Source organism: Salvelinus alpinus, chromosome 1 (assembly GCF_045679555.1).
Source record: "Salvelinus alpinus chromosome 1, SLU_Salpinus.1, whole genome shotgun sequence".
Classification (NCBI taxonomy): domain Eukaryota; kingdom Metazoa; phylum Chordata; class Actinopteri; order Salmoniformes; family Salmonidae; genus Salvelinus; species Salvelinus alpinus.
Genome location: NC_092086.1, coordinates 59677655 through 59704630, shown reverse-complemented (window position 1 = coordinate 59704630; position 26976 = coordinate 59677655). Strand labels below are relative to the sequence as shown.

The 26976-nt window shown below is 43.6% G+C and overlaps 3 protein-coding genes across 11 annotated transcripts; all 3 read right to left on the bottom strand.

Annotated features, from left to right (window-relative positions):
• Positions 1-2087: 2087 nt before the first annotated feature.
• On the bottom strand, positions 2088-15057 carry dhrs7b (dehydrogenase/reductase (SDR family) member 7B). 6 transcript variants are annotated; one of them, XM_071412162.1, is made up of 7 exons: positions 14910-15057; positions 3980-4185; positions 3692-3810; positions 3246-3459; positions 3005-3097; positions 2664-2816; positions 2088-2548 (listed from the first exon to the last, which is right to left on the bottom strand). In XM_071412162.1, exons 2-7 carry the CDS (start codon positions 4134-4136, stop codon positions 2343-2345), a joined length of 942 nt encoding a protein of 313 aa, XP_071268263.1. In that variant the 5' UTR covers positions 4137-4185; positions 14910-15057; the 3' UTR covers positions 2088-2342. The 6 variants fall into 6 exon arrangements, with proteins under 6 accessions (XP_071268263.1, XP_071268264.1, XP_071268266.1 ...); XM_071412163.1 differs by having other exon boundaries at positions 3980-4297; positions 14910-15035; XM_071412165.1 differs by having other exon boundaries at positions 14861-15032.
• A 2441-nt stretch (positions 15058-17498) lies between these two features.
• tmem11 (transmembrane protein 11) lies at positions 17499-20184 on the bottom strand. Of its 3 annotated transcripts, none has more exons than XM_071412157.1 (2): positions 20038-20184; positions 17499-18075 (listed from the first exon to the last, which is right to left on the bottom strand). In XM_071412157.1, the coding sequence occupies exon 2, from the start codon at positions 18066-18068 to the stop codon at positions 17559-17561; it is 510 nt and encodes a 169-aa protein (XP_071268258.1). In that variant the 5' UTR covers positions 18069-18075; positions 20038-20184; the 3' UTR covers positions 17499-17558. The 3 variants fall into 3 exon arrangements, with proteins under 3 accessions (XP_071268258.1, XP_071268256.1, XP_071268257.1); XM_071412155.1 differs by lacking the exon at positions 20038-20184 and adding an exon at positions 19511-19635; XM_071412156.1 differs by lacking the exon at positions 20038-20184 and adding an exon at positions 18756-18887.
• A 133-nt stretch (positions 20185-20317) lies between these two features.
• On the bottom strand, positions 20318-23637 carry natd1 (protein NATD1). Of its 2 annotated transcripts, none has more exons than XM_071412160.1 (3): positions 23338-23637; positions 22443-22561; positions 20318-21666 (listed from the first exon to the last, which is right to left on the bottom strand). In XM_071412160.1, the coding sequence occupies exons 1-3, from the start codon at positions 23432-23434 to the stop codon at positions 21547-21549; spliced, it is 336 nt and encodes a 111-aa protein (XP_071268261.1). In that variant the 5' UTR covers positions 23435-23637; the 3' UTR covers positions 20318-21546. The 2 variants fall into 2 exon arrangements, with proteins under 2 accessions (XP_071268261.1, XP_071268259.1); XM_071412158.1 differs by having other exon boundaries at positions 23311-23570.
• Positions 23638-26976: the final 3339 nt, after the last annotated feature.

The following is a 26976-nucleotide window of genomic DNA, read 5'->3' as shown; positions in this document are numbered from 1 at the left end:
TTCCTGACTCCCTGCGTATACGTTACAAATATCCTCTTCGATATCTCTCTTGTAGTGGAGATAAATGACGATAAAAACTTTGAGCCCTCTTGGTGAGTATTTAATTTATAACCCTTAAAGCAGGGCTTCCCAAATGTTTTTACTCATGGCCCCACTTCCAGCATTGGGGAACATCCCGCACAGACAAGATTTGCTTAGAATTCTGACGCACTATTTTATAGTATGAAGAATACAATTGAACATAGCTGAATAAAGTAAAGTATATTTTCTCCAAATTAATTCAGAAGGAGTGCGCACATGCGGCTATGAGAAACAGTTATTTATGCAACTTTAGTTGTGATACAAACATTGAGCTATATATTGATACATTCTAAGGCTGCATGATGTGCCCGTGGGCTGAATATAATAATTAGAATTCCCTTCTCACAGCAGCCTTGCTCCGAAGCACCTCTCACTCACATGGCTCTCTCAGATGTCTCAATTCTTATTAGCCAATGCCCTTCATGTGATCAGGTCCTTCTCACAGGCATCTCATCTCGACTGCAGTAGGCTACAAGTGAATACAGACACATTGGGGATGCAACAGCGTGCGTCCTTCATCGAATTCCGAGGAGCATTTTGAAGATGTTAGGCCTACTCATCTTATGTGGACAGTTCTAACAAACAGCAAAAGCACTAGCCTATGTCAATCTAATATCCCCCATAGTACAAAAGTTGACCTATTCTATTGATCAACTTGTCCTTCTGTGCAAGAACATATTCTGGGACAGTTGCGGGATGTGATAGATCCCAAATTAATACCACTCGCATCAAACCTAAAAGCAATTAGGCTGATGCAACAGATCAGAACGTTTAGCTTAAAATGTTGATAAACTATTAGGCTATTTCTTCACATAAGCGCAGCAATGCACACACGGCAGTAGGCTATAAGAGCGAATGTTCCAAAATGCAATCAATTAGCTGTTCTCAAAAGTGACCGCAAATGTGACTATAATAAAGCATTACATGCATAAAGGTGCATTTTTTTTTTCATCCCCAAACTTGATACTCATGTGCCGCCTATGTATGCCAGTTAAGCTCTACATCGATTGTAAAGCGGCTTAATTTAAGTTATTTGGACACTTTTTAGTTGTGATCCAAACCTTATCAGAACATATAGGCCTATGGGCTAGACGACATGAGGTGTGCAACTATGATTTCAAAAAGTCGCAAAAAAGGCATGTGCTGTTTCTTGCGTTACTGCACATGCTGGGCATCATTCACAAGTGATAGGCTAATATTCTCACCCATCATTTAATCTTGTCTTTACATATAATAAATAATATATGAGTGAAATTAGTTTTGATTTAGAATGGCCCATTATCATGCACCTGTCTCGGGGCAGTGAAAAAAATACATGTTATCTATGCACTTAATTAGCTAATGGAGGACGCTTTTCAGGTCGCCCAAAAAGTTATATATTGCAGCTTTAATGTAAAATAGAACTTCTAGAAATGTTACATGGTTACATTGCAAGAACATTCTGAGAAAATTGCTGGACTGACACTTATCATATGATGAGTCCCATCATATGCTCCAGAAAATGTTTACATTTCTTGTTGGATTTTTTGATCACAATGTTCACTCAAATTGTTCTGTATTAATGTACATTGAAATTCTCAGTCAGCATGTGTTACATTGTATTAGGCTTCTGTACACGTTTTCACCCTGTCCTGTTTATAATTGTAATGTGCTTGTATACCCGAGGTCACAAATAAATATCCTTTGAGAGAAATAAGGTTATTAGAAACAATCCCTGAATGCAATACCTTTTTGTTAACCTAAAAGTCTATACTATATCTGCACCATTGACAGATTTGTTCAAAAACAATAACCATCACCTAATACAGTATTCCATAATGAAGAACTCACAGATGACAGAGCAACTGAGGTTTCTAACAGGTCTATGAGCTAAGCCAGTAATGGTGGTATAGCTCAGGGGCACACAGCGGCATCAAATTGATCATCTGTATTTTTGTTTAATTCACAAATGATCATGAAAACAAACTCCAAAGCTAATCATTTCAACAAATGAAATGTACTCAATGTTCAGGTTGCTATGAAATTTTATTACACGTCAATATCATAATTGTTAATGTGATCTACCCTGAACACTTCACAAGATGTTAACCTTGAAGTTGAAACAGCAGTTTGTAAGATTTCCAGTTATTTCATCTAATGAAACACTACACATCACACATTGTGGCTTTAAAACAAAACAACTTTTCCATTTGCAAGTTAGTGTGCATTAATCAATTTATCCATTCCCATAGTTTTGCCACATTGCCTCTCCCTCCAACTTCTCACTCATCTTTGGATTTCTGCTCCTTGCGGGCCCGAGAGGCCATGACTTTGAAGAAGAGGGCGGGCCACAGGGTGCGAATGTAGATGGCCAGAGTGGGCAGGGGCCCAGCCAAAAGGACCTCTTTACTCCTGTGATGGACAGCCTTCAGGACCACTTGGGCCACATCTTTCGGTTCCCGCCCCAAAGCTGTCGTCTTATCCAGGACTTCACCAGAGTAGAAAGGAGAGAAATAAATAGATGACTAATGTAATTACAGAGGGGAGGGGAAAGGCAGAGAATGAGAGAGAAAGAGAGTGGCCAGTTAATTCCTCTCCATTACCTCCATATTTGGAGCCATCCCCCGTGACAGCGTTAAGAGACAGGTTGGTTCTGATGTAGCCAGGGCTGACCACTGTCACCTGGATATTGTAGCGCTCCATCTCAGCCCTCAGACAGTCAAAGTAAGCCTGGGTGGCGTGTTTGGAAGCCGCATCTGCTCAAAAGACATTGTTTTGATTCCTTTACTAGTACAGATATCACTGATACCCGTTTCACCTTCCTTTGGAAATGTGCTGTATTATAGTTTGTAGATTTGTTGTGTTATACATTTTCCAAAAGATCAAAATATGATAATTATTTAACCTGTTATAGGGTTGGCATCACTATCACTACATTACTCACAAGCTGATCTGTAGGGGATAGCAATCTTCCCCTGGACACTGCTAATGACCACTACGTGTCCACTGTGCCGGCGAACCATGGAGGGCAGGAGGGCTACAGTTGGAGAGAGAGAGGGATGGAGAGAAAGGGAGAAAACAAAAAAAGTTGAGAGAAAAATCAAGAGACTACATGAGCTCAAGACATGAATGTCATTTGACCACAGAGAGAGTACATTTGGAAATCGGGTGATCATAACCTTTACCTTGAGTTAGAGCTATGGGCCCAAAGTAGTTGGTGTCCATGACGTCCCTCTGTACGGAGATGTGTGTCTCCAGGATGTTGCCGCGGTGACTGATGCCGGCGTTGTTGATGAGGACGTCCACGTGGCCGTAGCAACTCAGGATCTCCTTTGCAGCCATGGCAACCATCTCCGCTGTGTCGGACAGGTCAAAGATCACCATACAGGGGGTGTACGTCTGCCGGTGATGACATCACAGACATGTCATAAGAATTCAAGGGGTGCATCTCAATAGTCAAATGTGACTCTCTCCCCCGTCTCCTTTCCTTCATCTGACATGATGTAAAAAAGCTGAACTGGTGAAGGCAAATTTCTAGTATCCAACTAATCGCTCTCCCTTATCTTATGTTTTCAGATCAGCCCAGTGGAGGAAGAGGAGATGAGAAGTGAGTAAGTGTGTGTCTCTATACCTGCTGCTGACTGTCTGCTGCGGTGGCTATGAGCTCCTGAACTACGTCCTGTAGCCTGGCTCCGTCCCGGCCACACAGAACCAGCCTTGCTTTGGCAGCATGGAACACCCGAACACACTCTGCAACACAACACACACACTATTTTAAAGGTATAGATCACTTTGAACTAGTACCTAGAACCTTTGAGTATGTTTTTTATTTTATTTTTGTCTATGTAGCCTACATTGTGTATGCTGCGAAATTGCCTCATTGAGGACATAAAGTTTTCTAATCCAAAATAACACTCACCTCTCCCCAGGCCAGAGCTGGCTCCAGTGATGACCACTACAGTGTCCTGGATGGTAGCCCCCTGTTGGAGCCTCTGGAGCAGCCGGTAGAGCAGCACCAGCCCCAGCCCCAGCCCACCCAAGACCAGCGGCACCACTCCGCCCATTACACGCTCCATGGCTGGGATGATAGTGTCGGGTGGTCCGGTCCAAATCAGTTTACACTGCCTGGACAACACACAACCACTTCTCTTCAGGATTTCCAAGCTGCTTCCCAAATAGCACCCTATTTTCTATATAGTGCACTACTTTTGATAGGAATCTGGTCAAAAGTAGTGAACTGTGTAGAAAATAGCATAATTTCAGAGGCAAGTTAAAGGCTGCCAACTTGTGAGGATCAGCAGAAATCATTGCCCACCAAATGAAAATACCGTAAAACCTTTCTTTAATAGCGCAGGCGTTTATTTGCTTAAATCACTGAACACAACAGGCGCTAAGTAGAGACCGACTTCTATTTGAGCCAGGCGTCTATTTCCTTAATGAACACATCTTTTGCATTGTTTAACTCCAGCATTCACTTTCAGCATTTTAATCAATTTCTAAATGTCCTGCACTAATGTGTTATGTACACACTGTGTCGTTGCTTTTGTCTTAGTACACTTTAGTAAAAAAAAAAAAAAAAAAAAACTTTTCCTTGACAGAATAAGGCCAATAATAGTACATTATGAAACGCTGTGATAAGGCCGTGACCTCAGATTTCCCTTCAAAATAAAAGTCCCACAATGAAGGTGGTAAAGAATTATACAAATGGTCGAAATTCGTAACATTTTATGAGGAAATGTAAGCGGACTTAGGATTTTGTTTAACAATATGAAAAAAGAAATGAAGTTAATCGCCTTTATAGCGCAAATAATAATATAGCATTGACATTACTTTTAATGCTGTTAACAATGATTACTAGATAGTTATGGTAACAGTAATAAATGTTATTTTTTATAATACTTCTATTAATAATAATAGTAATAACAATATTAATATTATAATAATCAAATTTAGAAAACACTTGTTAATTAGCCCATTGGTATTGCACGATGTTCAGCACATTTTTCATATTGGACATACATATTGTGTCACAGTAAAGGGGGGGGTCCATTGTACTCAGGAGCACCTCTATTTACTAAGAGAGTTTTCATCTGTATTTTTCATAGTGTATTTACCATCACAAACCAATGCTGGCACTAAGACCACACTCAACGAGCTGTATAGGGCCATAAGCAAACAAGATAATGCTCATCCAGGGGTGGTGCTCCTAGTGGCCGGTGATTTTAATTCAGGAAAATTGAAATCCGTTTGACCTCATTTCTACCAGCATGTCACCTGTGCAACTAGAGGGATAAAAACTCTAGATCATCTTTACTACACACAGAGACTCATACAAGGGCCCTCCATTTGGCAAATCAGACCATAACTCTATCCTCCTGATTCCTGCTTACAAGCAAAAACTCAAAACAAGAAATATCAGTAACGCGCTCAATATGGAAGTGGTCCGATGAAGCGTTTTGCGAATGAAGTGGTCCGATGAAGCGTTTTGCGAATGAAGTGGTCCGATGAAGCGTTTTGCGAATGAATCCCGGAACATATTCCAGTCTGTGCTCACAAAGTGTTTAGTGAGCACAGACTGGAATATGTTCCGGGATTCATTCGATTGCATTAAGGAGTTTACCACATCAGTCACCGGCTTCATTGATAAATGCATCGACAACGTTGTCCCCACAGTGACCATACGTACATATCCCAACCAAAATCCACGGATTACAGACAACATCCATACTGAGCTAAAGGCTAGAATTGCTGCTTTCAAGGGGCAGGACACTAATCCGGACGCTTAAAAGAAATCCCGATACGCCCTCGGACGAACCACCAAACAGGCATAGCATCAATATAGGACTAAGATGTGGCAGGGAGTGTAAACTATCATAGATAAAAAGGGAAACCCAGCCGAGAGCTAAATGCCTTCTATGTTCGCTTCGAGGCAAGCAACACTGAACCACACGTGAGAGCACCAGCTGTTCCAGATGACTGTATTATCACGCTCTCCGTAGCCGATGTGAGTAAGACCTTAACATTCACAAGGCCGCAAGGCCAGATGTATTACCAGGACGCGCATTCAGAGCATGGGCTGATCAGCTGGCAAGTGTCTTCACTTACATTTTTAACCTCTCTCTGACCCAGTCTGTAATACATACATTACCAGTCAAAAGTTTGGACACACCTACTCATTCCAGGGTTTTTCTTTATTTTTACATTGTAGAATAACAGTGAAGACAACTATGAAATAACACACATGGAATCACGTAATAACCAAAAAAGTATTTAATATTTGAAATTCTTCAAAACAATGCAATGGTGGAATTGCTGCAAATAAACCACTACTGAAGGACACCAATAATAATAAGAGACTAGCTTGAGCCAAGAAACACGAGCAATGGACATTAGACTGGTGGAAAACTGTCCTTTGAGATTTTTGGTTCAAACCACTGTGTCTTTGTGAGACACAGAGTAGGTGAACAGATGATCTCTGCATGTGTGGTTCCCACCGTGAAGCATGGAGGAGGTGGTGTAGGGGTGCTTTGCTGGTGACGCTGTCATTGATTTATTTAAAATTCTAGGCACACTTAACCGGCATGGCTACCACAGCATTCTGCAGCGATACGCCATCCCATCTGGTTTGCGCTTAGTGGGACTATCATTTGTTTTTCAACAGGATAATGACCCAACACACCTCCAGGCTGTGTAAGGGCTATTTGACGAAGGAGAGTGATGGATGGCTGTATTAGATGACCTGGCCTCCACAATCCCTCAACCTCAACCCAATTGAGATGGTTTGGGATGAGTTGGACCGCAGAGTGAATAAAAAACAGCCAACAAGTGCTCAGCATAGGTGGGAACTCCTTCAAGAATGTTGGAAAAGTATTCCAGGTGAAGCTGGTTGAGAGAATGCCAATAGTGTGCAAAGCTGTCATCAAGGCAAAGGGTGGATACTTTGAAGAATTAAAATAACACTTTTTTGTTACATTATTCCATGTGTCATTTCATAGTTTTGATGTCTTCACTATTATTCTACAATGTAGAAAATAGTAAAAATAAAGAAAAACCCTTGAATGAGTAGTTGTGTCCAAACTTTTGACTGGTACTGTACATGTGTAAAGCAAACCACCATAGTCCCTAAGAATGCCGTATTCATCGACCTGGCTAAGGCTTTCAACTCTGTCAATCACAACATTCTTATTGGCAGACTCAACAGCCTTGGTTTCTCAAATAATTGCCTCGCTTGGTTCACCAACTACTTCTCCGATAGAGTTCAGTATGTCAAATCGGAGGGCCTGTTGTCCAGACCTCTGGCAGTCTCTATGGGGGTGCCACAGGGTTCAATTCTCGGGCCGACTCTCTTCTCTGTATACATCAATGATGTCGCTCTCGCTGCTGGTGATTCTTTGATCCACCTCTATGCAGACGACACCATTCTGTATACCTCTGGCCCTTTGTTGGACACTGTGTAAACTAACCACCAGATGAGCTTCAATGCCATAAAACTCTCCTTCCGTGGCCTCCAACTGCTCTTAAATGCAAGTAAAACTAAATGCATGCTCTTCAACCGATCGCTGCCCGCACCTGCCTGCCCGTCCAGCATCACTACTCTGGGGGGTTCTGACTTAGAATATGTGGACAACTACAAATACCTAGGTGTCTGGTTAGACTGTAAACTCTCCTTCCAGACTCACATTAAACATCTCCAATCCAAAATTAAATCTAGAATCAGCTTCCTATTTCGCAACAAAGCATCCTTCACTCATGCTGCCAAACATACCCTCGTAAAACTGACCATCCTACCGATCCTCGACTTCGGCGATGTCATTTACAAAATAGCCTCCAACACTCTACTCAACAAATTGGATGCAGTCTATCACAGTGCCATCCGTTTTGTCACCAAAGCCCCATATACTACCCACCACTGCGACCTGTATGATCTCGTTGGCTGAACCTCGCTTCATTCTCGTCGCCAAACCCACTGGCTCCAGGTCATCTACAAGTCTCTGCTAGGTAAAGCCTTGCAGTTCGTTCCAATGACTGGAACGAACTGCAAAAATCTCTGAAGCTGGAGACTCTTACCTCCCTTACTAGCTTTAAGCACTAGCTGTCAGAGCAGCTCACAGATCACTGCACCTGTACATAGCTCATCTGTAAATAGCCCATCCAATCTACCTCATCCCCATACTGTATTTATTTATTTAATCTTGCTCCTTTGCACCCCAGTATCTCAACTTGCACATAATTTTTCTGCACATCCTACCATTCCAGTGTTTAATTGCTATATTGTAATTACTTTGCCACCATGTCCTATTTATTGCCTTACCTCTCTTATCCTACCTCATTTGCACATGCTGCATATAGATTTTTCTACTGTATTATTGATTGTATGTTTGTTTATTCCATGTGTAGCTCTGTGTTGTTGTATGTGTCAAACTGCTTTGCTTTATCTTGGCCAGGTCGCAGTTGCAAATGAGAACTTGTTCTCAACTAGCCTACCTGGTTAAATAAAGGTGAAATAAATATTTGATCCAAATCAGTCAGGTTTCAAGACTAGTCATTCAACTGAGACTGCTCTTCTCTGTGTCACGGAGGCGCTCCGCACTGCTAAAGCTAACTCTCTCTCCTCTGCTCTCATCCTTCTAGACCTATCGGCTGCCTTTGATACTGTGAACCATCAGATCCTCCTCTCCACCCTCTCCGAGCTGGGCATCTCCGGCGCGGCCCACGCTTGGATTGCGTCCTACCTGACAGGTCGCTCCTACCAGGTGGCGTGGCGAGAATCTGTCTCCGCACCACGTGCTCTCACCACTGGTGTCCCCCAGGGCTCTGTTCTAGGCCCTCTCCTATTCTCGCTATACACCAAGTCACTTGGCTCTGTCATATCCTCACATGGTCTCTCCTATCATTGCTATGCAGACGACACACAATTAATCTTCTCCTTTCCCCCCTCTGATAACCAGGTGGTGAATCGCATCTCTGCATGTCTGGCAGACATATCAGTGTGGATGACGGATCACCACCTCAAGCTGAACCTCGGCAAGACGGAGCTGCTCTTCCTCCCGGGGAAGGACTGCCCGTTCCATGATCTCGCCATCACGGTTGACAACTCCATTGTGTCCTCCTCCCAGAGTGCTAAGAACCTTGGCGTGATCCTGGACAACACCCTGTCGTTCTCAACTAACATCAAGGCGGTGACCCGTTCCTGTAGGTTCATGCTCTACAACATTCGCAGAGTACGACCCTGCCTCACGCAGGAAGCGGCGCAGGTCCTAATCCAGGCACTTGTCATCTCCCGTCTGGATTACTGCAACTCGCTGTTGGCTGGGCTCCCTGCCTGTGCCATTAAACCCCTACAACTCATCCAGAACGCCGCAGCCCGTCTGGTGTTCAACTTTCCCAAGTTCTCTCACGTCACCCCGCTCCTTCGCTCTCTCCACTGGCTTCCAGTTGAAGCTCGCATCCGCTACAAGACCATGGTGCTTGCCTACGGAGCTGTGAGGGGAACGGCACCTCCGTACCTTCAGGCTCTGATCAGGCCCTACACCCAAACAAGGGCACTGCGTTCATCCACCTCTGGCCTGCTCGCCTCCCTACCTCTGAGGAAGTACAGTTCCCGCTCAGCCCAGTCAAAACTGTTCGCTGCTCTGGCACCCCAATGGTGGAACAAACTCCCTCACGACGCCAGGTCAGCGGAGTCAATCACCACCTTCCGGAGACACCTGAAACCCCACCTCTTTAAGGAATACCTAGGATAGGATAAAGTAATCCTTCTAACCCCCCCCCCCCCCCCCTTAAAAGAGTTAGATGCACTATTGTAAAGTGGTTGTTCCACTGGATATCATAAGGTGAATGCACCAATTTGTAAGTCGCTCTGGATAAGAGCGTCTGCTAAATGACTTAAATGTAAATGTAAATAAAAATAAAATGCCAAGGTAACCTGTTTAAATTACTTCCACCCTATAGCACTGTAGCCATGAAACACTTTGAAAGGCTGGTCATGGCTCACATTAAAACCATCACCCCAAAAACCCTGGACCCACTCTAATTCACATACTGCCCCAACAGATCCACAGATGACGCAATCTCCATTGCACTCCACACTACCCTTTTCCACCTAGACAAAAGGAACACCTACGTGAGAATAATGTTCATTGACTACCGCTCAGCGTTCAACACCATAGTGCCCTCCAAGCTTATCACTAAGCTAAAGACCCAGGGACTGAACACCTCCCAATGTAATTGAATCCTAGACTTCCCGATGGGGCACCCCCAGGTGGTGAGGGTAGGCAACAACACATCTGCCACGCTGACCCTCAAACGGTTTAATTTTTTATTGAACCTTTATGTAACTAGGCAAGCCAGTTAAGAACAAATTCTTATTTACAATGACGGCCTACCCCGGCCAAACCCTAACCCAGGCAATGCTGAGCCAATTGTCCGCCACTCTATGGGACTCTGAATCACGGCCGGTTGTGATACAGCCTGGAATCGAACCAGGGTCTGTAATGACGCCTCTAGCACTGAGATGCAGTGGCTTAAACCGCTGCGACACTTGGGTGCATGCTCAGTCCCCTCCTGCACTCCCTGTTAACCCATGAGTTTGTGACGCGACGGTGGTAGGTCTGATCACCGAAGACGATGAAACAGCCTATAGGGGGAGGTCAGAGACTTGACATTGTGGTGCCAGGACAACAACCTCAACGTGGGCAAGACAAAGGAGATTGAGGACTACAGGAAATGGAGGGCCGAACACACCCCCATTCACATTGACGGGGCTGTAGTAGAGCGGGTCGAGAGCGTCAAGTTCCTTGATGTCCACATCACTCAGGAACAATCATGGTCTACACACACCAACACAGTCATGAAGAGAGCACAACAATGCCTCTTCCCCTCAGCAGGCTGAAAAGATTTGGCATTGACCCTCATAATTAAAATGTTATTCAGCTGCACCATTGAGAGCATCTTGACAGGCTCCATCACCGCCTGGTATGGCAACTGCTCGGCGTCCATATGCAAGGTGCTACAGAGGGTAGTGCGTACGGCCCAGTACATCACTGGGGCCGAACTTCCTGCCATCCAGGACCTCTATACCAGGCGGTGTCAGAGGAAGGCCCTGAAAATTGTCAGACTCCAGCCACCAGACTTTTTTCTCTGCTATTGCACGGCAAGCGGCACGGCAAGCGGTAAGTCTGTGACCAAAAGGCACCTGAACAGCTTCTACCCCCAAGCCATAAGACTGCTGAACAGTTAATCAAATGGCTACCCGGACAATTTACACTGACCCCCTTTATTATTTATTTATCTTAATTGTTTTGGATTGACTCCCTTGCACTGGCTCTATTCACACTCACTAGACTCTACCCTCACACACACACACAGACACATTTTACATACGCTGCTGCTACCCTCTTTATTATCCTGATTGCCTTGTCACTTTTACCCCTACTCACATGTACATACCTCAACTACCCCGTGCTCCTGCACATTGACTCGGTACTGGTACTCCTTGCATATAGCCTTGTTATGGTTTTTATTGTGTTACTATTTCCTTTTTATTTAGAAAATATTTGTCCTACTTTTTAACTCTGCACTGTTGGGAATGAGCTTGTAAATAAGCATTTCACTGTAAAGTCTACACCTTTTGTATTTGGCACATGTGACCAATACAATTTGATTGATTTCCAAATACACAGAGTTTACACCCCAAGGAGTGTCATTGCTCATCTGCAGCCCTTAAAGAGGGGCCAATCAGCTTAAATCCAATATTTTTTTTTAAATATTGGGGACACACCATTTTCTGTAAATTGTGTCACGGTAAAAAGGGGGTCCATTCTATTCAGATGGGCTAATGGGACAATTTGGAGCAGTGGCAGTCGGTGCAGTTTAAGATGAGTTTGAGTTTATTTTTACAGAGACAGTGCACATTAATCAACGTTTCGGTAAAAGTGCCAGTTTTAGCCAGCCGGCAAATTTTCAACCGCAGTCCCTGGGCAGGTTATTAAAAACAATAACAATACAGACAATTAATGAGCAGTGAGCACATGCAGAGCAACATAGGACAAGCAAGACGTTGCATGCAGACAGAGCAACGTAGCACAAAAAGCAACAAGACAAAATCCATAAAAGCAACAAAGTGTCTTCATGTTTTTTTGTGAAAGTGTGATAGGTGGTGCAGTTGTGTGTGTCTGATGGCAGGGTATTCCAAACATGGGAAGCTCTCACAGAGAAAGCAGATTGACTAAAGGTGCTTTTCCTTAAGGGAACTACAGTCACCTCTCATGGCAGACCTTGTGGATCTGCTGCCATATGTTTGGGTTTCCTGTTTAACAAAAGTACTGAAGTGGAGGGGGAGCCAGGCCATTTAGGATCTTGAATACAAGACATGCGTCGGTGTATTGCACAAGATTTTTCCAACTCAGGAGCTCATGCTTTCTGAGGATGTAACAGTGATGATGGCTATTGGGCTTCCTATCAAGCCTTTGAGAGCCTGTTTGCAGACAGACTGAATGTGTTTTAATGTTGTACAGCAAGCTTGGGCCCAACTAGTCAAGCAGTATGTTAAGTATCATAGATTTGAAGTACAGTTTTGCTACTTCTGTAGTCAAACAATTTCGTATAAATCGGAAATGAGCTAGGTTGAATTTGGTTAGTTGAGGGAGGACACTTTTTTAACGAGCATGGCCTTATTTCTATTACAGCATATTGGATGACTGTCATTCATTTTCCATCCCCTCAGCTCAATGTAACATCGATAGGTTTAGGCTACTACATGATTGTAAAATTTTCCCTATACCCATCATGAGGTTGCTACAACCTAGCCTATGAATGAAAGTTTATAACATAGCATGGCCTTGTTATAGGTCGAGAGAAATTTAAGTAATCAAGGTGACAGACAGTGACACATTCAATACCGCCTTGCACACTCTTGCCTGCATCTAGCTGATCTAGGGTGTAATCATTAGTCCCAACATTTGCAAACAAAAGTTTATTGGACAAATTCAGGTATGTTTATCCCCGTTTAAGAAACATTTCAACAACAGAATCGTTGGAATGAAAGCCCCCGATCACATGCTAACAGTTCACTTTCATAGCAGCCACATGCAAACAGCATGATCACATCTACGCGCTCTCATAACACCTTTTCCCTTCGCCTGTGGACTTCAGTGCACAATACATCAGCTGTCTGTGACCATGCAACAACAAAAAAACTTTCCAAGCCAAACGTTCATAAGCACTACACAGCCTACATCATTGTCACCATATTAGCGAACGTCATAGTCAACATAGTTACTAGAACTAACGCGTTAGTAAACCCGCTACAATCATACAGTACAGTGTACAGTCAGCAAGCAGTTACACCAGTGGGCCTCCTGTGGCAATAAATTAAAACCAAAAGATTACCTTGACATTGAAGAGTTCCAGTGTTGGATAGCCATAGCCAGCTAGCTAACATAGCATCCCTCTCTGTTTGAGTTAGCTAAACTAGGTAGCTGCACAAGTGAAAGTGCAAAAAATACAACAAATAGCTAGTTCTCTCTACATTTTTAAGAATTTAATTTGTTCAAAACTGTTCAACTATTGTCTTTCGCTCTCTTTGAGTCAACTACTCACCACATTGTATGCACTGTAGTGCTAGCTAGCTGTAGCTTATGCGTTCAGTACTAGATTAATTACCTCATCCTTTGATTGGGTGGACAACATGCCAGTTATGCTGCAAGAGCTCTGATAGTTTGGAGGACATCCTCCAGAGGTTGTCTTAATTCCTGTGTATGTCCATGGAAGGGGGTGAGAACCATTAGCCTCCTAGGTTTTGCATTTAAGTCAATGTACCCAGAGGAGGACAGAAACGAGCTGTCCTCCGGCTACACCATGGTGCTACACTAACTAGAGTGCTGTTGAGGCTACTGTAGAACTTCATTGCAAACAGTGGGTTTTAATCAATTATTTGGTTAAATATATTTATTATAGTTTTATCTGAAGAGGATAACTTTATTGTTTCACTATTTTTATGACATTCACTGAGGAAATCCACTGATTCGGAGTACAATGCATTTCTCATCCCAGAGTTGAGGTTCTTTTTCCGCCGGCTCCGCAAAGTCTTAGGGCGTTTTCACATATTACATTTTTTATCCTGGTTCGGTTTCCTGGAGTATTTGTTTGAATTCTACACAAAACGTTTTGCTTTCACAACACCTAAAAAGTTTCTGGGTGTGATTAGTAAAACACACACACTATATCATGTTAGGGAGCTAGCTTGTTTACACGGGCAAAAAAGTTCCACGCGACTCACGCTGCCGTGTCACAATACCTGGTAATCTGAATTTTTTTTTCTCCATTTTACCAGGTAAATTGACTGAGAATACATTCTCATTTACAGCAACGACCTGTGGAATAGTTACCGGGAATGAATGAGCCAATTGTACATTGGGGATCTTGCACCCGCTACTCACGCAGGTCCAAGATTCGTTCCAGCCTGTGTTCGTATGCGTTACACACATGCTTTATAGCGCGGATCGATACTAATGCAGCTAGCTGTAAGTAAGCGGATCTGCTGGCTAAATAAAAAGAAACACACAACAGTAACAGCTGCTGTTATGTTCCGACCGTATACAATGACACACAGTTTGGTCTTCTAGTTAGTTTACTTTGCTACAAGGCAGAACCCTCACATTAAATACAGAAGAATCAGTCACTAGCTACACCAGGTGCTAAATCATAAAAAATATTCCACAACCAAGTCTTCTTACTAAAATATGAGCCTAGCTGGTACTGCAGCTACTGACAGATGGCTAATAAACTCAACATGACTAACCAAAGTGCCGCAAATATCTTATGTAGCTATGCCGAATGACTTTACACACCTGACACCTGTCCGTCTGAATCGTCGTCAACATAAAGGTTTGATCATAATATTTGATAGTAATCTTTGTTTAAATCTGAACACCGACAATAGAAAGTAACCCGGAAGCAGCTAGGAAAGTTTAATTCCAGCCAATCAGTTGTATGTGACGTTGGAAGGATTTCTGCCAATCACGTGTAGGCTGTCAATCAGTGCGCATTATTGCTAACCCGGGGTATTCCGTTTTTTAACCAGTGGAAACAGGTTGTATTCCTTTAGTTTACAATAGTTTCAACTCAACACATTATATTTATATCTGTCACAGCCACGCCAACGCGTCACCAAAGATTATGGATATACTGACAAGATACATGTCTCTCCGCCTTAACAATGGTAGTCGTTGTCCACGATGCAGAACAGCTAAACACAGCGGGCTGTCTAGCAACCTTCTATCCTTTCTTTGGATTGGTGGACACATCTCATTATTTTAATCCTGTTTTGAATATCCGATTAGGGTTGTTGACGTCAACTGCCTGTATGCTATAGCCTCATGTCATGAATATGCGTAGTCATCTCAGACAACTCTTGAGAAAAAACACTTTATATCGGAGTTGCCGGGAAGTCACGTTTCCTACTTATATCAGTACACTCGTAACAACTTAAGCACTACGAAACTTCTATTTCATCAAATAAACGTCACGTAGGAAATAAGCCATTAATTTTTTGTTGACCAAATTCGACAATCATTGACCTCCATAGAAAAACTCATTGCTTGGTGTGCAAAACGACGAAAATACGCCACCTGGTGGAGGCAGACAGATTTTCCACCGACTTGGGACTTTTCTCTGGTATCAACATTCTCAACTGATGTCGACTCTCAAATGCATATCAAGATGATCCAAAGATAGAGCTGGAGGTAATAAGCTAGCACAATTACTAGAAAAAAAACATTCTACATTTTCTAAGTATTTTAACTGCAGTCCCAACAAAGACTTTCCAGGTTGTTCATGGATGGGCATTGTTTAGTTTGTATAATATATTGCAAAGCAGCAATGTGAAAGAAAACACAGGCAAACAGGGTAAGTTGCCCTGTATTGATGATTGCCAAATACTTGTTTGGCTATCAGGCTGCAAAGCCTTACAATTTCAAATAATATTCAAAATAAAACTAAATACAGTTGAAAGCCATAATGATTAGAAACACTCAAATTAATATTGCTCTCCTTAGTGAGATTTTTTGATATATATAAACAAAAATGTAACTATGAATGATCATTTTCTTGTAACCTGACTAAGTCGTGTGTACACGAGGTTGTCATGTTCTATTTTACATAGCAAACAACCTGATTTAAAATTTAAAAAACACCACAAGAAGACTACTGGCAACATTTGGGACTTAGGAACATTAGGAACACCTTCCTAATACATGCTGACTCCAATGCTTCCCGCAGTTGGCTGGATGTCCTTTAGGTGGTGGATCATTATTGATACACGTGGGAAACTCCACCAGCATTGCAGTTCTTGACACAAACAGGTGTGCCAGGATCCTACTACCATAACCCGTTCAAAGGCATTTAAATATTCTGTCTTGCCCATTCAGCAATCAATGGCTCACAATCCATGTCTCAATTGTCACAAGGCTTAAACAACATCCTTTAACCTGTCTCCTCCCCTTCATCTACACTGATTGAAGTGGATTTAACATATGACAACAATAAGGGATTATAGCTTTCACCTGGTTAGTCTGTCATGGAACGAGCAGGAGTTCTTAATATTTGGTACACTCAGTGTATTTTTCCCTTACATACACAACCCACTCCTACACTCAGAAAGTCCCCATTAAGTGTCTAACAATCCCACAAAGAGCTCCATCTGGACAGTCTTTTTGCCCATAACTGCATGTGTGTAAAGGACAAGACAGACCAACACAATGTTGGCAGTTCAACATGTAGAATAGTTGGGAAATGAACAGAAAGGAAATAGGACTTGCTGCGCATGGCAGATGTTCGTGTTGGTCTGTTTTGTCCTTAACTTTGACTGGTGAAGGATGACAAAACAAGTATGTTTAAAGGTCTTGACTTTGGAACAAAAACTGAGTAAACCTAGAAAGACAAATCTGAAAACAAAGGTAATGCTATTGCCTTTGTGATTCAAGACATGGCGTAACATTTGTTTAATGAAAAAGAAAATACAGAAAGAGGTTTGAAATATCCTAATGTTTAATGAAAGGGTGACATACTGATCAGCAAGAAAGGGGTACAGTAAAACTACAAGGAATAGACATGTTGGTAATACTTAAGCCTGTCCGTTTCAACTGCAACACAATTCAGTCTATTTATTTTTACTTAGCTACCCTTGTGCCCTAACTTAGTGTATTGAGAGGGGTACTGGGATGGGGAAGAGGCGCAAGGGTACCCATATGGATAAGTGCACTGGTGATGTCACTTACAAGTAAAGAAAATAAGGGGAAAATAATTCCTTCTAGTTTGAACTATATCCCTCTGATCCATCAAACAGCCCAAAAGTAAGCGCCCGCGCAGGTGGAGTGGGGGGGGGGGGGTGGTTAGGGGCAAACCCTCAATTCAGCACATGGCTTCCACTTGGCGGATTCTTTCTTTTCCCGTTATATTTTTTATTTTATTTTATTTTTTTAACCCTCTTCAGAGTATGCTCATACCACGTAGAGTTCGTAGATCTTCTTGGCGCAGTAGGCCAGGGCGGCCAGCGCTATCGTGTTGTGGAGTCTCTTTCTGTGGATGTCGTCCCTGCGCACCAGCACCACTGGCGTGGAGGAGGTGAGTGTGTGCAGGGGCAGCCGCGAGAGTTTTTGGCTGTCGTACTCCACCTGGTACTTGCAGCAGGGATCGAACTGCCAGGAGATTCCATAGAGGGCGGAGCAGGCCACGCTGAGGGCACCAGCGGGCAGTGCCACGTAGCGTGAGTACTCAGGTGGCAGCGAGAGCGGCGTCAGGAGGCAGGCGGTGCCCGACAGGACGGCCGTCTTGTGCAGGCAGTTGCCCACGGCGATCCAGCGGGCCGTCTCGTCGCCAATGCGCGTGGGCTCGATCACAATGTACTTGTACTGGGCCTCCAGTGCCTGCTCCAGCTCGTACTCAAACTGGTCCTGCGCATTCTCCCCGTTGTAGATCTCGTGAACGATGTAGCAGTCCGTTGCCGCCATCACTCCCCTGTGTACAGAGAGATGAGATAATGAGGGAGAGAGAGGGGATTAGAAATAGTAAGTAGATGGAAAAGAATCACAATATTAAATTCCCAATTATTTTCCAAGCTTCATAGCAATTGTGCAGCTTCGGGGCCTAAGGCAAGTGGTTGCACCAGTTTTTAATGATGATGTACAGATGAATACCACTTGTGAAGAAATAAGGGGAACTACTTAAAAAAATATATATATATATATTTTTTTTTACATATAGTCCATGTCCTTGATATCAGATTAGTGCATAACACCTGTTTTTTCAGCCCACTGTATGGTAAAAACAAGACACTTTTGTGGAACTTTGACATGTGTTGCCTGTGCATGTTTGACATAAATAAGAGCTGTTGAAACAAAGGGAAAGTAGGGTATTTTCTCATGTTTAGAATTCTCAGAGTTCACTGTCAAGTTGTCTGTTAGTAATAAGCTATGGTGATAACTTTATTTAACTCGGCAAGTCAGTTAAGAACAAATGGCCTACCCTGGCCAATTGTGCGCCGCCCTATGGGACTCTCAATCACGGCCGGATGTGATACAGCCTGGATACGAACCAGGGACTGTTGTGAAACCAGGGAACGTTAACGTAGCTATGGACAATATAAACAATATGCAGGAGAAAACCAAATGTAGCTATATCAAGTGGAAATAACTCACGTGTAAAACTCGAATCTCTCACTTTGCAACATTATTCCACGCGCAAGAGCGCTAGCTAGCTCCCCAACAAGATTAACACGACATGCTAAATAAGGCTGCGTTCGTAAATTCACCCTGGCTGAACGCACTCTGAGTCAGACACTCCAGAGCGAATTTACGAACGCACCCGTCAAGTAGCTAACTGTTAGCTAGCTAACGTAAATAAAACTCTGGGTTAGCGAGCATGTTGATCATTCACAACTGTTTCAACAATTCCAGTAACATCTATATTAGCTACGTATAACATGGGAGCTGCTGCTGAATTGGACGCAGCTTTGCATAACGTCAGGTCATAACGTTACATTTGTCAACTCCACCGCTATTTGGAAGGTAGCTGCTCTGAAAACTAGCTAGTACATAAATTACAATCGGCGAGTAAAACGTTAGTTTTGTGTTATACGACCGATATGTTTGATATGTGCAAGTATATCTACTTTATAACGTTACGGCATGTTTTCACACTATTTTAGTTGGGATGGCTAACCTATCCAGAACTTGACTTTGAAGCTTTGATGAACAGGCTAGCGAAGTTAGCGACGATAGCAAACATGCTAATCAAAACATCACATGAGCAATTATGGAGGAAGGAATTCGGGAGTGACAGCTGCATTTAGCTTTTAAAGGCCATATGTTGGAATAGTGAACGTGTAGGTATCATAAATTAGACCTTGTACACAAAAATAGTCGTGATACGGCAATGATTGAGTCTAACTGACCTCTCCCTGTTGACTGGGACACCGCGCCTCCTTCCCAACGACGCCATCTTGGAGAACCAATACACGACTGCTGTCGACGCAGTGCAAGCTAGGAGGTGTAGTGTATGTTATACTTGTAATACACTGCGAGGACGACTTAATGTACTTTGTCGTACTACATTTCCCATAATTAATTGAATGCATGTAGGACGTACCACTCTTTATTTTGTAAATGTAGAGGTCAGTTTAATTTACTACTAGTACATTTTGACGTAATCTGTAATCCAAAATGTGCTCAAAACAAATGCGGAAAATGCTGCCTACACAAATCATGTAATCATGTTTGTTTTGTAACAGTTGAGAAATGACCAATCACAAGCAAGGACAACACTATGGGACTCAAGAGTAGGACAAACCATTCTATAGCCAGGTTGCGCAGCAGGTAAATTGTTCCACTTGCTATTATGGGCTACACTAACGCTTCAATGCAACGGACTGTCACACTGAAGTGGGGGTGATATTTTCCTGCCCCAGGTTGCTATACTTACCCATATTGTGTCCTGTCCTATCCAAGTTTCTCTAGTGAGTTGATATCAACACTACACTGGGAAGTGTGTTGTAACCCTGTACCAAGCCAGTGCAAACCACGGTAACATGTGCAATCCATTAGCCTGCTCCCTGCCTCCCTCGCCAATAGATTAATTGCATAAAGTGCACCTTTAAAATGTTACCACCTTGGTATTCTGCAGCTCAGAGGTGAAGTATACTAGGAAACTACTTTAAAATGTATAAGGCACTTCTAAATGATTGTAAATCAATGTTTCAATGGTTAGTCAAATAAGGTATTATTTAATTTAAAACAAGAGAGACATGGAAAATAATCAGACTGTCTGCAGACTTTATACCCATCTCTGTCAGACAGTAGGCATACAGAGCCATCCCCTGAAGACTGTGTCATCAGTTGTACTGCCTTCCTGACTAGTATGCATTGTCACCTAGCAACTAGTACATCTCACCTAGGTCAAAGCCAGAGAGAATCCCTACTGTAGTTTAAGATACTCAGCAAATAAAAAATACAACCTGTTACTTGATATTGGAATTTTGTTTTGTTTTGTTAAGCCATGCTTGTAAACTGTATAGAGAAACTGTCACAAGATTTAAACTGTAGTAGAACAGCCCTGAATTAGTGCTTTTACAGACAGTAGAAGATTACCCCCACTGTCAATGAAGGCTCTATGGCAATGTCTCATGTCAGAGAGCACAGCAGCTTTCTGTACAGTAACATTTAAGGTGAAGGGTAGGCCTACTGAAGAGTGGTTGTCCTGATGAACATGGGGGCAGCATAGCAGGAATAGAGGGAAGCGCCTCACTAGCCCATGACAGGATGACTGCATGTAGGGGATATAGCCCACAAGTTGATGGTCTAAAGTAAACCAGGTGTGGTCCACCCTCCTGGAGAGCTATTGGATGTGCACACTATTGCGCCAACCCTGCTCTAACACACCTGATTCAGGTAATCAAGGTCCTGATGAACAGCTGTTTGTCTTGATGGTTTTGACGAGAGGACAAACATCCTGAATGATCAAGATTGCATTCCACTCCAGAAAGCTGTTCCTTTCCTCTTGCCGTTGTTCACTCCTCTTCAAAGTACCAGCCAAAACAAGATAGGTGAAAGCAATACGGCCAAAGCGTGATGAGACATTGCTTCTTACAGTACAAAAACAGGAATCCTGCATACAGTCTTGCCACTGTATATACAATAAGACAGCAAGACTCTACAACATTCCTTTTTTTTTTTTTTTTTTACACACAAACACACTGATGTCCATGCCCATGGAGGACAGGCCACGAGTAATGTCAATGGCACTCGGACAGTTCCTCTACCACCCCTCTCCAACAGGGAGTCTTTATGTCCGTAGAGATAGGGATAGCTATAGTATGGTTTCCCTCTCCCTTACCAGCCCAAAAAACAGAGCACAAAGTCCTCCAAACCGAAAGCATGAGGCCATGCTTTCTACCTCAGTCTCTCTCCCTCTCCACTCCTCTCTGTCATGGGGTCACATGGGGTGGATGTGCTCCAGGTATTGAGGTTGGGGATTCTCTTTGACATATTTCTGGATGTACCAGCAGGTCAGGTGAGCCTTCAGATCCTCTTCCACCACAAAATCCATGGCCGCCTGCAATCAACAGAACATTTCCATTTAATTTAGGAGTTGTTTTGTAGCTTGAGTTTACAAAGTAATTGTCTTTGTCACTCTGGTTTTATTTTAATACATGGAGTAATCAGAGACTGCAGATGAAAGGTGAGACACTTGCTCTATTATATTTTATTTGATATAAAGATTTAAAAATAGTAACATTCCAGTCTACACAGATCTTCAAACAAACCATGTTTTAATTTCCTTCTTCCTCTTATCTCTACCATAACTGTTCCCTTGATATTACCCACCAGCGCTCTGAGCTGAGCTCATCTGGCAAAGCACTGCCTAGACTAAATAAACAGGCCAATGCTTGGATTTCCAGAATTACAAGCAACATTCATATTGTCATGCAGCTGTTATAAAGAGAACTAGATGGGAAAGAGAGTCCAAACTGTCCAATGAAAGCAGTTTCAGCTGCCAGCTTAGGAAACTATATTTACTATCTCTTACTGGGTTAAAGAGGTACAAAGACTTCTCTTCATACACAGTGAGCTGCACAGGTCCAGATTGCAAGAAGGTCCTCCTGCAGAATTGTTGTGATATAGCAAATGATGGGTAACATTATGAGTTGTTTCTGGACAAGGCCATGGGCTCAAATGCCTAACTACTAATACTGAGACCTATGGACTCCCATTGCTTATCTGAAAGGCACAGATAAATGTTAAAATGATCTAGGGACATAATAGGAGTGAGAGTGTAGTGTCTTTTGGCATTGGGCCATGGTTCCATTCCATATTGTTAGACAGTCGAACCTTGGCCAGGTGCTTGGCAATGCCTCTCCCTCTGTAGGCGTCTGGAACCTCCGTATGCTGCAGGTCCACAGTCTTCTTCCCGACATACTCGTACAAGAGGACCGCACGGTCATGAGAGCCTGGAAACAAAGAGAAAAGGGTTTGAATGTAACCTAGTTTATAGTTTAAATGTAACCTTTATTTAACTAGGCAAGTCAGTTAAGAACAAATTCTTATTCACAATGACGCCCTACCAGGGAACAGTGGGTTCATAACAACTGCCTTGTTCAGGGGAAGAACGACAGCTTGGGGATTCGATCCAGCAACCTTTCGGTTACTGGCCCAACGCACTAGGCTACCTGCCGCTCCGAATTTAAAAGGGTGCAATTATATGCTAAATAAGTAGGGCTACACCCTGGGCGACTATTAAAACACAGTATGATTCTCCTTCAGACCTCAATCAAAGATCTATCAAAGATGGGGATGCGGGCAGATAAATGAGGAATTGGGTTTTTAGAGAAAGTCAAGCAGATTCTCTCAAATCAGAAGTATTTTTTTGAGCGAATGTGCATGCGCAAACTAACTGAGAAGAACAACATGTTAGATGCGTGACAGCAAGAGCATTCAATTCAACCGCTCAATGCCAGGAAGCTAACAATTATCCCAGTTGGCTAACGCTACAAATCCTTGGCTATGCCACTTGAGTTCTAGCTAGTAGCTTTTTGTCCGTTTGTTTACAACAACGACCATTAGGAAAAAGTACGTTCCTTATCTAAATTACAGTTCGACTGCAATGAGGTAAGACTCTTTTGCGCTATGAAAAAGTTGGTTAGCTAACTAGCTTAACCACACTCTTTGGTAAACAGTTGATAAAAGGGAAAACACGTACGATTTCGCGTAGCTAACGTTACATTACCATTTAGTCGTATGGTAAACTGTCGCTTCTTTTTATCGTGTTCTACTGTTATCGGAGTGTTGATTTCGGGGACATTCATCTGTGTAGCCTGGGCCATGGTCTTTCGTCGTCCTTTCGCCAAAACGTATTTGATTGAGGTGAAATGGATCTCAAAGCGATTAAATCATAGCAACCTCAAACTCAGAAGAATCAATATCCAGCAAAACACTCCATCCTCCTCCTAGGAAGTCTACTGTAGATCACATGGTCTGAGCGGACCAATGATTGCTGCGATTCTTGATTTGAGAATGGCCGTGTTCCAGACCGCCTACATCAAATCAAATCAAATCAAATTTTATTAGTCACATACACATGGTTAGCAGATGTTAATGCGAGTGTAGCGAAATGCTTGTGCTTCTAGTTCCGACAATGCAGTAATAACCAACAAGTAATCTAACCTAACAATTCCACAACTACTACCTTATACACACACACAAGTGTAAAGGGATAAAGAATATGTACATAAAGATATATGAATGAGTGGTGGTACAGAACGGCATGGCAAGATGCAGTAGATGGTATAGAGTACGGTATATACATATGAGATGAGTACTGTAGGGTATGTAAACATAAAGTGGCATAGTTTAAAGTGGCTAGTGGTACATGTATTACATAAAGATGGCAAGATGCAGTAGATAATATAGAGTACAGTATATACATATGAGATGGGTAATGTAGGGTATGTAAACATTATATTAAGTGGCATTGTTTAAAGTGGCTAGTGGTACATTTTTACATAATTTCCATCAATTCCCATTTTTAAAGTGGCTGGAGTTGAGTCAGTATGTTGGCAGCGGCCGCTAAATGTTAGTGGTGGCTGTTTAACAGTCTGATGGCCTTGAGATAGAAGCTGTTTTTCAGTCTCTCGGTCCCTGCTTTGATGCACCTGTACTGACCTCGCCTTCTGGATGATAGCGGGGTGAACAGGCAGTGGCTTGGGTGGTTGTTGTCCTTGATGATCTTTATGGCCTTCCTGTGACATCGGGTGGTGTAGGTGTCCTGGAGGGCAGGTAGTTTGCCCCCGGTGATGCGTTCTGCAGACCTCACTACCCTCTGGAGAGCCTTACGGTTGTGGGCGGAGCAGTTGCCGTACCAGGCGGTGATACAGCCCGACAGGATGCTCTCGATTGTGCATCTGTAGAAGTTTGTGAGTGCTTTTGGTGACAAGCCGAATTTCTTCAGCCTCCTGAGGTTGAAGAGGCGCTGCTGCGCCTTCTTCACAACGCTGTCTGTGTGGACCAATTCAGTTTGTCCGTGATGTGTACACCGAGGAACTTAAAACTTTCCACCTTCTCCACTACTGACCCGTCAATGTGGATAGGGGGGTGCTCCCTCTGCTGTTTCCTGAAGTCCACAATCATCTCCTTTGTTTTGTTGACGTTGAGTGTGAGGTTATTTTCCTGACACCACACTCCGAGGGCCCTCACCTCCTCCCTGTAGGCCGTCTCGTCGTTGTTGGTAATCAAGCCTACCACTGTAGTGTCATCCGCAAACTTGATGATTGAGTTGGAGGCGTGCATGGCCACGCAGTCGTGGGTGAACAGGGAGTACAGGAGAGGGCTCAGAACGCACCCTTGTGGGGCCCCAGTGTTGAGGATCAGCGGGGTGGAGATGTTGTTACCTACCCTCACCACCTGGGGGCGGCCCGTCAGGAAGTCCAGGACCCAGTTGCACAGGGCGGGGTCGAGACCCAGGGTCTCGAGCTTGATGACGAGTTTGGAGGGTACTATGGTGTTAAATGCTGAGCTGTAATCGATGAACAGCATTCTCACATGGGTATTCCTCTTGTCCAGATGGGTTAGGGCAGTGTGCAGTGTGGTTGCGATTGCGTCGTCTGTGGACCTATTGGGTCGGTAAGCAAATTGGAGTGGGTCTAGGGTGTCCGGTAGGGTGGAGGTGATATGGTCCTTGACTAGTCTCTCAAAGCACTTCATGATGACGGAAGTGAGTGCTACGGGGCGGTAGTCGTTTAGCTCAGTTACCTTAGCTTTCTTGGGAACAGGAACAATGGTGGCCCTCTTGAAGCATGTGGGAACAGCAGACTGGGATAAGGATTGATTGAATATGTCCGTAAACACACCAGCCAGCTGGTCTGCGCATGCTCTGAGGACGCGGCTGGGAATGCCGTCTGGGCCTGCAGCCTTGCGAGGGTTAACACGTTTAAATGTTTTACTCACCTCGGCTGCAGTGAAGGAGAGCCCGCAGGTTTTAGTAGGGGGCCGTGTCAGTGGCACTGTATTGTCCTCAAAGCGGGCAAAAAAGTTGTTTAGCCTGTCTGGGAGCAAGACATCCTGGTCCGCGACGGGGCTGGTTTTCTTTTTGTAATCCGTGATTGACTGTAGACCCTGCCACATACCTCTTGTGTCTGAGCTGTTGAATTGCGACTCGATCTTGTCTCTGTACTGGGACTTAGCCTGTTTGATTGCCTTGCGGAGAGAATAGCTACACTGTTTGTATTCGGTCATGCTTCCGGTCACCTTGCCCTGGTTAAAAGCAGTGGTTCGCGCTTTCAGTTTCACGCGAATGCTGCCGTCAATCCACGGTTTCTGGTTTGGGAATGTTTTAATCGTTGCTGTGGGTACGACATCGTCAATGCACTTCCTAATGAACTCGCTCACCGAATCAGCATATTCGTCAATATTGTTGTTGGACGCAATGCGGAACATATTCCAATCCGCGTGATCGAAGCAGTCTTTAAGCGTGGATTCAGATTGGTCGGACCAGCGTTGAACAGACCTGAGCGCGGGAGCTTGTTGTTTTAGTTTCTGTTTGTAGGCTGGAATCAACAAAATGGAGTCGTGGTCAGCTTTTCCGAAAGGGGGGCGGGGGAGGGCCTTATATGCGTCGCGGAAATTAGTATAACAATGATCTAGGGTTTTTCCAGCCCTGGTAGCACAATCGATATGCTGATAGAATTTAGGGAGTTTTGTTTTTAGATTAGCCTTGTTAAAATCCCCAGCTACGATGAATGCAGCCTCAGGGTGTGTGGTTTCCAGTTTACAAAGAGTCAGATAAAGTTCGTTCAGGGCCATCGATGTGTCTGCTTGGGGGGGAATATATACGGCTGTGATTATGATTGAAGAGAATTCCCTTGGTAGATAATGCGGTCGACATTTGATTGTGAGGAGTTCTAGATCAGGTGAACAGAATGACTTGAGTTCCTGTGTGTTGTTATGATGATCACACCACGTCTCGTTAATCATAAGGCATACCCCCCCGCCCCTCTTCTTACCAGAAAGATGTTTGTTTCTGTCGGCGCGATGCATGAAGAAACCAGCTGGCTGCACCGACTCCGTTAACGTCTCTTGAGTTAGCCATGTTTCCGTGAAGCAGAGCACGTTGCAATCCCTGATGTCTCTCTGGAATGCTACCCGTGCTCGGATTTCATCAACCTTATTGTCAAGAGACTGGACATTGGCGAGTAGTATGCTAGGGAGTGGAGCGCGATGTGCCCGTCCCCGAAGCCTGACCACGAGACCGCCTCGTTTGCCCCTTTTACGGCGTCGCACAGGGTCGCCGGCTGGGATCAGATCCATTGTATTGGGTGGAAGGCAAAACACTGGATCCGTTTCGGGAAAGTCATATTCCTGGTAGGAACGA

Bases quoted from the DNA above. Each gene is read 5' to 3' on its own strand.
- dhrs7b (XM_071412161.1), bottom strand. From the start codon at position 14,473: ATGTACAATTGGCTCATTCATTCCCG. The intron at 3,098-3,245 runs GTAAAGGTTATG...CTCCAACTGTAG, and splicing joins GCCCATAGCTCTAACTCAAG to CCCTCCTGCCCTCCATGGTT. The intron at 2,549-2,663 runs GTAATGGAGAGG...ACTCTGGTGAAG, and splicing joins GGATGGCTCCAAATATGGAG to TCCTGGATAAGACGACAGCT.
- tmem11 (XM_071412155.1), bottom strand. From the start codon at position 19,557: ATGGCGTCGTTGGGAAGGAGGCGCGGTGTCCCAGTCAACAGGGAGAG. The intron at 18,076-19,510 runs GTCAGTTAGACT...CTCTGTACACAG, and splicing joins GTCCCAGTCAACAGGGAGAG to GGGAGTGATGGCGGCAACGG.
- natd1 (XM_071412158.1), bottom strand. From the start codon at position 23,434: ATGGCCCAGGCTACACAGATGAATGTCCCCGAAATCAACACTCCGATA. The intron at 22,562-23,310 runs GTACGTGTTTTC...CTTTGTTTCCAG, and splicing joins AACGTTAGCTACGCGAAATC to GCTCTCATGACCGTGCGGTC. The intron at 21,667-22,442 runs GTTCGACTGTCT...TGTTGATTGCAG, and splicing joins TTGCCAAGCACCTGGCCAAG to GCGGCCATGGATTTTGTGGT.